At 48.5% G+C, this 13,263-nt stretch overlaps 1 protein-coding gene across 9 annotated transcripts in view; it reads left to right on the forward strand.

Moving 5' to 3' along the window:
* The window catches only part of Slc13a3 (solute carrier family 13 member 3), a 69,369-nt gene that overhangs the window by 46,574 nt on the left and 9,532 nt on the right, over positions 1-13,263 (forward strand). For all 9 annotated transcript variants that reach the window (XM_010626236.2, XM_010626228.2, XM_010626234.3 and 6 more), the window contains 2 exons: positions 4,936-5,033; positions 9,690-9,802. In XM_010626236.2, the coding sequence (XP_010624538.1) occupies positions 4,936-5,033; positions 9,690-9,802 (211 nt within the window). The remainder of the gene's footprint in view (positions 1-4,935; positions 5,034-9,689; positions 9,803-13,263) is intronic.

The raw sequence follows: 13,263 nt of genomic DNA on the forward strand, positions 1-13,263 counted from the left end.
GTTTTTTTTTTTTTTTTTTTTTTTTTTTGGTACCAGGGAATGAACTTGAGACCTTGCGCTTGCAAGGCAGGCAGCAGAACCACTGAGCTAAATCCCTGGCCCCTATTCACACCTTTTTTAGTACTCCGTGAGCTGCAATGTTAAACTCAGAATCTCTGCTTAACGGGCCCATATCGACAAATTCGGCCTGATTCAGGTGTATTTTTTGCCACCGCTATCCCACACCCTTAAAATCCACTCCCACACTTGCCTCTGCTTATGAGTTAGAAACTCAAGAAGTTCTTTGGAAGTACAGTGGGCCTCATCACAGGTCACACTGCGTACCTCACAGAGGTACAGAGGAGCCTTCTGAGATTTGAGCCTGGTTATAGGCCTAGAGGCAAAAGTGGGTAGTGAGGGTGGCTACTGAGGAGTGCCAGCATTATCATGCTTGGTCAATGCGGGATTAGTTTCCTCGGGTGTCAGGCGAGAGGCCAACATCACAGGGCTGGTAATGCCTCCACCACTGCGTGTAGTGAAGTCTCTTCCTCTGGCTAAATAATCTCATTAGAGTGGAGGTGCTCCGTGTCCCCAACCTCACCAGGATCCTCCCAGGCATCTTTGTCCCAGCTTACAGGATCCATTCTTTTCCAATCAGTGCTCTCTCCTTTACTTCAGATACTCTTCAAGGCTGAGCATTAAACTTATGCTGCGTTTCAGCCAATTGAATTAGGAGGGACTGTGTCTGGGTTTCAGCGATCTCAGCCCAGTGGCTGAAGGAGACAAGATTCTTTTTCAGGACACATCTGGAAACTGTTAGATTCATCCTATGTGTCTGGAGCTGAGAATTTGGATGTTTGAGCTCCTTATTTTCTTTCATTAATTTGTCCTCATAGATAGAAGACTTGGTTTTCTATGCATGTTTTGAACTCATTATTTTCCTTCATTATTTTGTCCAAGATGCTAAAAACAATCAGCCAGAAATGTTATATTTTCCACCCTGCCAAAAGCATTCCAAAGTATAATATATGGAGTCCTTGCATCTCACAAGTGGTAAATCAGGATAATCAAATGGATCTATGTCACATGTTACTTTAAACAGTTCATACCATGGACTCCTCCATACTTCCATCATCAGAAAGAGAGACCCTGGCATCTTTAGGGCTCATCCAATAAGAAGGCCAACCAATAAGAAGGAACCACTAAAGCCATTAAAGAATTTCATCATTACAGTTCTGTCTCTCTAACAGCACTCCCAGGGCCAAAATCTGTATCAGTCAGTGTTCACAGATTTTAATATAAGACACACACACACACACACACACACACACACACACACACACACACACCCCTGCAGAGCAAAGCATGGAGGAATGCAAAAGGGCTGTTTGCACGCTGGATTTCTGAAGGGTCCAGTCCAAAACTAAAGGCTCAGAGCTCACAAGAGAGTCCCTTGCAAGCCTATATCAGGAGGCGGAAGGTTCTCCACTGGAAGGCTGAAGAGTCTGTGCTGCAAGGCTGGATTCTGCGCTAGAAGCCAGGAGATGGATCTCCACGGTGAGGGCGAAGGCTGGGGCTCCTCTAAAGAAGAGAAGCAAGACTTCCTTCTTCTGCCCCCCTTTCATTCCGTTCAGGCTACAAGCCTGCTGGCTGGTGCCACCCACACTCGGGGTGTCTCTTCTATCTTCAGTAATCCATTCGGCCACACCCAGAACAGTGCTAAGCCAATCAGTTGGGTGTTTCTTATTCAAGTTGACACACCAGTTAACTATCAAGAAATCATCAGTGGGTTAATCACTACTTGGTTAATGCCCTCAATCCACGAGTCTTTATGGAACACTTCATACTTAAGCCATAACGTCTATTTCAGTTAGATGTGGAGGAGCTTGCACTGGATTGGCTGTAGGGTGCCTGCATGGATGGTGGTGAGTTGGAGAACATCCCTCAAGGGCTGGGTGGCTTTTCAGCAATTCCATTTTGGACTTGGTTTAAACTGCTCAAGTCCACTCTGTTCTTCACATGCCTCAGTAGGTAGTTGGGCATACAAGACTGGAACTCGGAGGAGGTGTTTAGGTTGTAGCTACGAATCTGGGAGTCATTATGTAAATTTAGGACTTAAAGCATGGGGATCAATGGGCTTTGCTGGGAAGAGTGGAGGAGATTCTGAGGAACCCCAATACTTAGTAGCTGGGTGGAAGAAAGAGATCTTAGAGAAGCAGTCGGTACTGTAGGAGGACCCCAAGCTGTAGACTCACCTCTCAGTTGGCTTTTGCCAGGTGTCACATGCCCACTGGCCACACAGGGTCAGCAGCAACCGTGTTAGACCATGAAGCACTAGGGACCTCATTGTCTGAACTTGGGGCCCTCACTCATGAAGGGAGCGATGAAAGCTCAGCTTGGCTGAAGGTTGTGATAAGGAAAACACAATTACAGTTCCAAAAAAGTGGCTCTTATGCTATCACTGTTATTTTATTTTTCCAGAATGTAGGTACTTCATCTTTTTCAGACTGAGAAAAAATGGCTATTACGAGCTTTCCAACAATACAAAGAAAGGGATAGTCACCTAGGATCTCAGTCTCCAGTTCTGATATACACCTTTTCTGACTTTAAAAAAATGCCTGTCTTGGAACACTTTTTCATTTTGATTACATTGCCAGGTACAATTCCCAGAGTTTGGACAAATGTATACTGTCCTGTATACATTTTATTACATGTTAATTTCATTTTAATAAAACATGACAGCTAAAGAGAACCTCATTAAAATATTTTAACAGAAATATGATTACAGTTAAATGTGTTATTTGTGATCAGCTTGTTTTTAATTATAAAAGTTATGCAGAATCAGCTGTGTGTTGTGGCATGTGCCTTTAATCCCAGCACTCTAGGAGGCTGAGGCAGGAAGACTGAAAGCTTGAGCCCAATTTGGACAACTTTGCTAGACCCTGTCTCGAAATATAAAATACAAAATAAAGGGCTGGAGGTGTAGCTCAGTGCAAAGGTCCTAGGTTCAATCTCTAGTACCACAAAAAAATTGTGGATACTCATAAAAATTCAAACAATATAGCATTGAAAAACTAAATGCTAGTTGTCCTTTACTCTCTGTCCTATTCCCCAGGCCAACTGTGATGAACAGCTTGGTGTGTAACATTCAGACACACGCACACATATATGATCACACGAACACATACATGTGTAAATGTGACAAAAGATTGGAAAGACATGTTCATGGGCAACTTGCTATTTTGCATTTACTGCATTCTTTTTAAATACCTCATTATGTTCTATAGGGTGGGAGCACTTTGATTTATTTAACAAATACCTTATTAGACTCTACCCAATAGTACAAATAAAACCTTGGTTTCCTAAAAATTTACAATTCCTAATTGCATTTCTGTTGTGACATAAAGAGTGTCATTAAAAAGATTTGTCTTTTTAAAAATAGAGACAGGCTATTTTGTAATTTGGATGAGACAGCTTCTTAAAACGGATACTTTTTAAAAACTTCTATTTTGTTCTACTCTTTTTGATAATGAGCGTCCTTTGTCATAGTCATTTTCCATCACTGGGATGAAATACCCGACACCTTTAACTTAAAGGAGTAGAGGTTTATGTTGACTCACGGTTTTTGGAGGATTTCATCTGTAGTTGGCCCGCTCCAAGGCAGGAAAGGCGTTGTGGAAGGGACTGGAGGAAGGAGAGCTGCTTGCTTCAGGGTAGCCCGGAAGCAGAGCAGGGGGAGGAGCCAGGGAGGGAGAGAGACAGGCCCATCCCGGCCACACTCACAGCGACCGGTCTCCAGCTCAGACTCCGGCTAAACTAGTATCCGGCTCCGAACTCTGCAGGGGCTCAATCCACTGATGAGTATAAGTCCCCTCGTTACCCAGTCACCTTCCAAAGGCCCCCCTCTGACTATATGAGCCTTTGGGGTATAGTCTAGTTCTAAACAGTGACATCCTTCTACATAATCTGTGTCCAGAAGTCTCAATAGACCAGAGAAGATTCACATGTAAAAATTTGAAACAAGTTACCAGCTTGAAAGTAACTTTTAAGTGAAAGCCATTTCTTCCCCTGCTGGGGTACGTGTCTCCCGAATACTCTCACAGTCTCACCTTCCTCCCTCAGTCTGGACAGGCTGTTAGCAGATTAGTGGCTTCCCATTTACATTTTAACATATAATTCTCTGACTATGCTGACATTGACCCTCTTTTTCAATGTCTTAGCTATCTGAAGGCTCCTCTTGCCAAATGTACAAACTGAAAAGGATTTGTTAGCAAAGGACTTTGAGTTTCATTGAACTTGGAGCCAGAAAACCCTGGGTTCAAGGCCCATCTCCTCCACAAACCATGGTTTGGCTTTGAACAAGTTGCTTCTGCTCTCTGACCCTCTGAATCTCTGTCTAAAACGGAAGATGCTTGCTCTGAGCACCTCAGGTCTACCAAACTCCTCCAAAAGACACATTATGGATGCTGGAAAGGTGGCAGTTAGGTTAGGAGGAGCTGTGAGGCTGGGTGGATCACTGGTGTAACTGGCTGCATCTGTGTGGTAAGCTCCCTACGGCAGGAGAAAGTCAAGCATTAGCTGGTCAAATACATACAGGGCTCCCACAGGAGTCCCTGTTAGGGTGACTGTAGGGATTTCATAGTCTCCAATATTCTGTGGCTCTCAGATTTTTCTCCCTTCGGTCAAGTCCCTCCTCCTAGGACTTGAATTAGGAAGATAAGTATTTGTTTGGCTCAAGCAGGTCTAAACACCCCAGGGAACTGTGGGTAAGGGCTTTGATTCTGTGGGTGGTTGTGTCCCTGTGAGGCTCCAGGGAGGACAGCATAGAGCCTTCCCGCTTCCCGTCATCCCTGTCCCAGGGGCCCAGTTCCCTCCACGAATCCTCCTTTGCAATCTGCCAAACCACAGCCTGCTGAGAAGCCCAGGGTCACGTGATTTGGGGCCCTCTCATTGTAGGTTTGTTTCTGATGCTGTCACAGGCATGACCATTGTCACCATCTTGTTCTTCTTCCCGTCCCAAAGGCCTTCTCTCAAGTGGTGGCTTGACTTCCAAGGTAAGAGGGTCAAGGCTGGGGCCTGGTTGGGCTCAGTGTGGATGGTGGCAAGGCATGTAGGGGTCAATGGCTTGGAGTCCCACAGTACCAACACGTGGTCCTGCATCTCCCCTTGCACTGTCTGAATGGTTGCCTTATCTGGGGACCTCGGGCTGCCCAAGCTGACAGTACAGTACGGGTATTAGCAACTGTAATCCCTGGGCTGGAGCCAGAGATGTCTGCTTTCATACAACCTTTGAGCTAAGAGTGATTTTCACATTTTCAAACAGTTGAAAAATATTCCCTGACAAGAACGCTGCATGGCATTCAAACGTCAGTGTCCACAGGAGACGAGGCGCTCCAGGGCTCCCTAAGCAGCTGTGTGGGGCTGGGGACTCGGCACCTCCCTTGCTGTGCTGCCCCGTCTGCCTTGCAGCTGGCTCTGCTCCCGGTGCCTATCTTTGTGCGCATGTGTGGCTTCTGCTTCACGTTAGTTCCTGCTTTTCCATAGCTTCCGTGTCTCCCTCTTCGCCGATCCTCTTTCTCCCACTGCCAACTCCCCAGGACTTCTGCTACATCCTCTTCCTCCTGTTGTTTCCTGGGTGCAGAGCCTCAGCCCACTCCTGCCCCTCCTGCAGCCCATGGTCCCCCTGCCTGTCCGAGCTGTGTCCTCTAGTGATCTCTCCTCTTCCCCCGTGGTCTCTATCTCCTGTTGATGCACCTGACAGCCACAGTCTGCTTGGTCCAGCTTGTTCTCAGGTGAACAGATCGTCTCCAGAGGCCTCCTCACAGTCTCATGGGTCCTGGCCTCATGTGGTCTGGATGCCATCACTCAGGTGCCTGTCCATGACTCTGTCCCCTGCAGGGAAGCCCAGTGTCCAGAGCAGGCACAGTGATGTAGACGCCTGGTACGGCAGCTCTGCTACTCAGTTGCCTGCTGACCACCAAGTTTCTCTTCCCCTCAGCCTGGCTTTCCCACTTTAGCAAGGCAGGGAGGGAATCCTTCGGTGCCTTCCGCCTCTGGTACTCAGTAGTTTTATAGATCAGGACTTGCTTATGGAGGCGACGTTTACCTGCAGCAGGGTGCGGGGAAATGTATCTCACCAAACACCCGTCACACCTGTCTTTCTGTCACATCTTTGTAACGGAGAGCACTTCCTGCAGCACGGAAGCAGCAGCAGGTGATACAAAGTGGCAAGGCCCTCCGTGTGCTGGCCCCACCGGTGTCCACTTACAGGAGCAGACATTACTCAGTTTCCACTGTTTGTCACCATGTGGGAAAAAGGAACTCAGGTGGTCTAATCTGCTGATTTTTCAAGAAAAGTGAAGATCCGTATTTCTGTATGAAATCTCCCTGATTTTAAATGTTGACAATTTAAATTGCAATGCCGACTTGTGTCGCAAAAAGCATTTGCACTAAAAGCCCTGCGTGCTCAGTCGGATGCGTAAGTCTCAGCGTGTCACCGCCCCTGAGGCCCACGCCTGGCTGAGAGGGAGGAGGGCTCTGTGAGCGCCACTGAGGATTGCCTACTTGGCTCAGGGGACACTGTGGAGCCTTACAGAGCAACCAAATAGCCGGTTTCCATGGAGAGAGCACTGGCTACCCTGAGGCAGGATGTAGAAACGAGGTCACCCCAATTTTCCTTTAAGCCCACCCCAGCATCTTCCATTCTTCTGTGGCCTGGGCTGCCCTTGGATTGCTCCCCTTGGTGGTCACTCATCAAGCGTCCATCGATCCGTGGCCTACGAGGGCCCCACGTGCGCTGTGGTTGCCGCACCGCTCATGGGGATGGAGATGCCGGCATTAACTCCCCCTTCCTCTCGGCCGCCGGCTCTTCCCGCGCACGTCCTCGCGGTTCACTCTGTTGCTTCCCTCAGGCCTCCGTCCCAGTGCCCCGCCCACAGAAGCCTTCTCGGAGTGCAGCACCTGGAAAAGCAGCCTTCTGTCACTCTCTGTTGCTGCATCCCATTTTATCACAGCACATGGAACGTCCTAGCATCGTGTATTTGTTTCTTACCTGCCTGCCCTGCTGGAGAGTCGGCTGCCCGGGGAGGGGCTTGTCTCTGTGCGGCCCTTCCGTGGCCCCAGAGCCCAGGGAGAGCCGGGCACATGGTTGGCACTCAGTGTATATTTGCCAAACGACGCCACACAGGGGATGCAATCATTATGTACTGCAAGCATGTGAAAAAAAGTTTGTTTTAAAAATCTGCCTGTAGTGTGAAAATATGAAGAAATAGTGCAGAAAGGAATCTTTTATTATTTAAGGTTTTTGTTTTTTGTTTTTAAGCTCTTCAATTAAATTTGCATACCGTGGGTGTATACAGTTCCTCGTGTCTTTCAGTGAAATCATTTGTGTGCGGAGTAATCAGACTATTTTTTTTTCCATATAAGAAATCAACCATTAAGTGAACCTGGAAATACGTTAATTCCTTACTTATTCAACTGTGTGAGAGATTTAGTATTGATGTTGCTGGGGACTGAACAGGAGCCAAACTAATTCCACAGAAATGCTCTATCTGCATGTTAGCTACTTAAAATGCACAGTGATACAATCCCATCTATGCTATTCTGCATTATCTGATGTGATTTAGTTTTGCAGTTTTTTAAGCTTTTTAAATGTGTTGGTATGCTCCCCTTCTCTCTGACCTGCAGATGCGTATTTCTTTCAGTCATACTTAGGACACACTGCATTACCTATTGTGCAAAGTAAATATTTGCTTCTATGTCACTTCTGGGGTTTTCTCTGCCTTTGTTGTTGTTGTTGTTGTTGTTTGTTTGTTTTGGTTGTTTGTTTCTTTTCCTCCTAGGGGGAGGTGCTGCTCTTGATTAATAACAAATAAAAGGCTAAAAAACACAAAACTAAAAAACAAATGAAGGAGCAGGGCTTGCTGTGGGCCAGGCCCCGGGCTGAGCCTTTGGGTACATGGAACCATGTCCAAGTCTCCAAGGGCGGGCTGCTACCCAGTGTTGCAAATGAGGAAACAGAGGCTCAGGGAGTCCCCGGCCCGCGTCACACAGTTGGAGAACAGCCAAGCTAGGATTCAAGCGGAATTCAAAGCCTGTGCCTTTAGCCACTGCTGTAGATGCCAGCTGCTGTAGAGTTGGGACAGAAGCAGGAAGTTCACCGGGCTGGGGATGCACTTCCGGAAACAGTGGCTGGAGTATGCTGGGTGGGAATGACAGGGACAGTGACGGCTGATGCTCAGTGAGTGCTTGGTATGCAGCAGGCAGTGTGAGGAGCACTGGCCAGTGAGTCTGCATTGCCCGACACCTGCGGTCAGGGCTCCTCCCTTCCCCTGTCCCATTGTTACCTGGTACATGGGACAAGTCACTACTTGCTCAGACTTTACTTTTTAACAAAATATATATTTTTAAAATCACCTACAGGCCGAGAGCTGGGCCACTTGCCCTCTACAGTCGCCCTTTCCACTTCTGAGCTGCACTGAAGGTTGCATTTGGCCCCCGAGTCCCCAGATGGTGCACACCTGCCCCACATATATACACACACCCATGGGCTGCATACAGCGGGCCCTCTGCTAACTTGCCAGGGAAGGTTTTACTATCTTTATGTCCTGATTATAGCATCTTGTTTCAGGTAAACCACTGAGGTAAATTTGGGTAAAGCTGAAAAGGAGAAACGAAATGTCAGGGGTTACTTGACCAGGAAGTGTCCTGGGAAGTAGAGAGCCAGCAGGAAGGGGCGAGACTGTCCCGCCTCCCCGGACAAAGCCTGCAGAGAAAAGGTCCTGTTTTGGGTCTGCTCTGCACCATGCACTGGGCTAAGCCCATCATAGATGTTACTTGACACATAACCGTGGAGTGACTCTTGCCACCCACTGTTCCAGATGCTGGGGGCGCAGCAGCCGTCAGCTAAGCAGAAACATCCCTTCCAGAGACAGATCCATCATCGCCTCGGGCGTGTTCACAGGGATCCTCCAGGCCCTGTCCCTGTGCCCTGTGGGCTAAGGAAAGCCCCTGAGGGCCTGTTTCCAGGCCATGCTCCAACCAGGGAAGGGATGTAACCCTGCTTTCATAAATAGAGGTTTCCTAGAGCGTTCCTGAGCCCGTGGCCTTTGTATCATTCCCAGCTCGCTCCACTGTGCAATGACAGGGAAGCTGCCCACCAGATGGTAGGTGTGGGCTTCAAAGGCTGAACTGTCTGCTCAGCAGCCCTGGACACAGGAAGTTTGCTGTTGTCCACACCCCTCCCCACTTCTAACCACTGCAACATAACTGTCGTATCTGAGGAAGTTCCACGCCATTATATTGAACATTTATGGCTGAAGGAACTTAGTTTCTATTTTTTGGAATTGCCTTCCTTTTTCCCCTTCTCTGAAAAACTTCCAATATAAAGTCCTTTTCTCTTGTGAGTGAGGATTAAAAATAGCAGCCAGAAAAGCTATTGGGAGATTGAAACAATGCCTTGCAAGAGAGCCTGGTTCCAGAGCATTCTGAATCTGTGGGAGCCATGAAAATTGTAATTTGAATGATGCTTCCGGGGTTTCTCTCTAATGTTCCAAAAGCTGGCTGTAGAGCCAGACCTTGGCTTACTTGGGACCCCTGTGCATCCTCACAAAACTTAGACCACAGGGCTCATGGCCCCTTCCTCTGGCCACGTGCCTAAGCAGGTGCTGACTGGGTCTCCTCTCTCTCTCTCCCTCCCTCTCTCTGCCCAGCTCCCAATGTGGAGACCAAGCCCCTGCTGACCTGGCAGAAGGCTCAGGAGTCGGTGCCCTGGAACATCATCCTTCTCTTGGGAGGGGGCTTTGCCATGGCCAAAGGCTGTGAGGTAAGTGTGAGGAACCCTGGGGACTACAGCTCCAGGACAGGAACAGGGATGGCACAGGCCCTATGGGCAAAGCCAGTCTCCTCTCTGCCACAGTGGGACGATCACAGCTGCCACCTGTAGGCCCACGCTCAGCGCCAGTGCTGTGGAGAAAGGGGAATGAGGTACCACCTGGGCCCTCAGGGTGACCCATGGGCCCCAGGAGAGAGGAGCAATGGCACACTGCGCTTGCCTTTTCCAGGCCCGCCCAATATGCTTCCAAAAGGCGTCTCCCGCAGACCTCCCCACACACCTGAGAGGGAGATGTTCCAAACCCAGCCTGGCCCTGAGGCCAGGGGCTGGAAGAGCTGACCCTGCTACTCAGAGGCCTCTCTGAGCTCAGCGAGGGGTACATGTAAGAGGCATGGGCTGGCCTGGGGGCTGGGTAGCAGGGCCACAACATGTACCCAGAGCCTAGTGTGGCTCTGTGACCAGCCCTGGCAGCCAATGGGATTTCTGCTCAACTGGCCTTTGTGTGGCAGCTGCCCCTTTCCCCAGCCTCTGCCAGTACCATCCCATCTGAGGGTGGCCAGAGCCTAGCCTTGCAGTGCCCAGAATGTTTATGGGATACCCGGGTCCCGGGAGCCTGTCCAGGGCCTTTGTTGGGCCACAGCAGGCCTCCAGAGGCTTGGAGGTCCGGGCCAGAGTCGGGGTCTGGCTGCGCGGGCTTCCCAGTGCTAGAAGCATTCCCTGGAGCTTACCTGGAATTCTAGCAGCCAAAGCCTTCCTGGGTCTGCTCAGAGGGCCTCACACAACTTGGCCCCTGCCTACCGCCCTTACATTGGTACCTGTCTCTTCCACTTCTTTACTCCCCTCTACTCCACTGGCCCTTACCATTCCTCACTCAGCCATAGTGTTTGCACCCCAGGACCTTTGCCTTTTTATGTCAAATATTCTCCCTGAGATCTCCAAGTCCTCACTCTTCAGTCCTCAGCACCTCAGAGATGGGCTCCCTGACCACCGTCTGGAGTAGTGCCCACCTCCAGCCCCTCTCCCTCTCACCACGCTGCTATTTCCTTTACACCATATCCATCTGTGTGTTTATGGGTGGTCTCTCCTTGGAGAAGGCAAGCTTCATAAGGACAGGGACTGCATCCGTCCTGTCCACCCACCATGGGCCCAGGCATCAGGAGAGCCGTGGTGTCCGGGTACTACATGGTGCTCAAGAAGTATTTGTGGATATAACCTGTACCATGGGGTAGTTTGAAACCAACAAGACAATGGAGGGAGAGCACCTGGAAGAGAGCCAGGAGCGCCCTGCCCTGTCGCTGTCCCTGCTGTGAATATGCTGCCATCCGGGGATGAAAGTTTGGTCTCATTCTGTTGCCTTCATATATTAAAAAATTACTACAATGAACAACTTCAAATATTTTGAAATTATAGGAGCTTGATATTAAAAGCCACCGTGGTAAACCCTACAGGCACATAAAAATGCCTCTTGCTTTCTGCTGGAAATCACAGTCACCTTTATTACTATTGTCATTATTCTTATAAAATCCAGATTCTGAGCTCAAAGTCATTAGGACAAATCATTTCTCTCATTTTGGCAAATCACTTAGCTTTTTTGCACCTCAGTTTCTTCAACCGTAAAACAGGGATAATTGTATTATCTACTTCACAGGGTTGTTGTGAAAATCAAATAAGCTAATTTTAACAAAGTCCAGTGAGACCTTGGTTTGCAAGCATAATTCGTTCTGGAAACACGCTTGTCATACAAAGCACTTGTATAGCAAAGTGAATTTCCCCATGAGAAAAAATGGAAACTCAGATGATTTGTTTCCACAGTCCAAAAACAGTCATACAGAAATGATTGCAATACTGTAGCATACTACAGAGTAACAAAAAAATACAAAATGTAAAGAAAAATAAACAAATTAACCTGCACTTACCTTCAAAAACCTGCCTGGCTGGTGTGAGGAAAATGAGAAAGGAGGACTTTCACTCACTAAGGGAATCGCTACTGCCTGTTGGCTCAGTGGAATTGTTTTCCTTCCTTTTTCCTGTAGTTTTAACAAGGAACCCTGCCAGTGACACTTGCTCTTGCCTCCTTTAGAATATTTCGTGGAAATGTGGCACTGTGTTGTGAAACAGATTCATCCCTCACACGGCTACAGCCTTATTTGGGTGGAGCCTTTCTGCAGAATTTTGCACTCTGCCCACCTTTTACACATCTCCCTAGTCTCATTTGAAGGGAGGGATTCCTCTGCCTTTTTCTCCTCCTCCTCTGCAGACAAGATCCCCTCCATAACTTCTTGCTGTGATGATTGCCCACCATCCTGGGGAGAGAGAAGAACCATTGGGTAGAAGCCTTTGCTAGTCTTACAGAGCTCTCACAGAACAAGTTACTTGTAATCCAAGGTTTCACTGTACTTAGAAGAGTGCCCAGCACTAAGTAAGCACTAATTTAAGTGTTTGTTACATTACATAAACGACAAGTTTTATATTATGCTTACTGTGTACTGGGACCATTTTTACATGTACTTATTTAAACCTTATCACAATCACTTAAAGAACTCCAGGAACAGAGAGGTTAAATAACTTGCCTGAGACCATGCATCTTGCCAGCCGCTGCCAGGGTTTAAATGTTCACACCTGTGCATGAAACTTTTGCTTTTCTCCCTTCCTTTAATCCAGTCTGCTGGTCTTTCTGCCTAAGAATTATTACATAGAGTTGCATACAGCCAGTAAGGCCACTGTTTCATGAGCCTTTTAGGAGATCATCAAGGACCCCCAGGGGATTCTGATTTTGATCATTGAACCGTAAGGGATAACTTCTATAACTTCTCTGTAAGGGGGATCCCTTACAGAGACAAGAGATCAGGAAAGGAGGGAAAAGGAGGCATCATGGAGGCAGCCTGGGCTCTCTCCCTCCATCCTACATGGTGGTCTCAGGTCCTCTGGGTCACCTTTGGGGTCCGTGGGGAACACAGTCTGACAGCCACCACCTTGGGTGACTTCTGAGTTCCACCTCTTCTGTCATGACTTGATGCCCCCAAGAAGCACAGCTCGTGCGTGTGGGGGCATCGACCAGGTGCCTGGCCCCTTTTCTAAATGCTTTACTGATCACTTCCTTTTCTCCAGACAGTGTCCCTCTGGCACACGCATTATTATCCTGGCTTTACAAACAAAAGAATGACAGCCCAGAGAGGTCAAGTTTCTTGCCCAGGAAGGCAGCTGGAAGGGAGTAAGCTGGGGTGCACATGAAGCTGGACTCCAGAGCCTTCCCTTCTCACCCTCTGGCTCTACTGCCGGTCCCTGGTATCCCTGGGAACCTGTGGGGGGACTGTGTTTCCAAGGAAACTGAGCTTCTGATTCCTAAGGGATCTGGGAAGTCCCCTTAGGGTCCCAGCAGAACCACAGGCACCTGGGGGCTTTCCTCCCTCACGAAGCTGTCAGACTTCCTCCCTGCGAGGAAGCCGAGCCAG

This window comes from Fukomys damarensis, unplaced genomic scaffold, assembly GCF_012274545.1.
Source record: "Fukomys damarensis isolate Sample0158 unplaced genomic scaffold, DMR_v1.0_HiC HiC_scaffold_22, whole genome shotgun sequence".
Taxonomy (NCBI): Eukaryota; Metazoa; Chordata; class Mammalia; order Rodentia; family Bathyergidae; genus Fukomys; species Fukomys damarensis.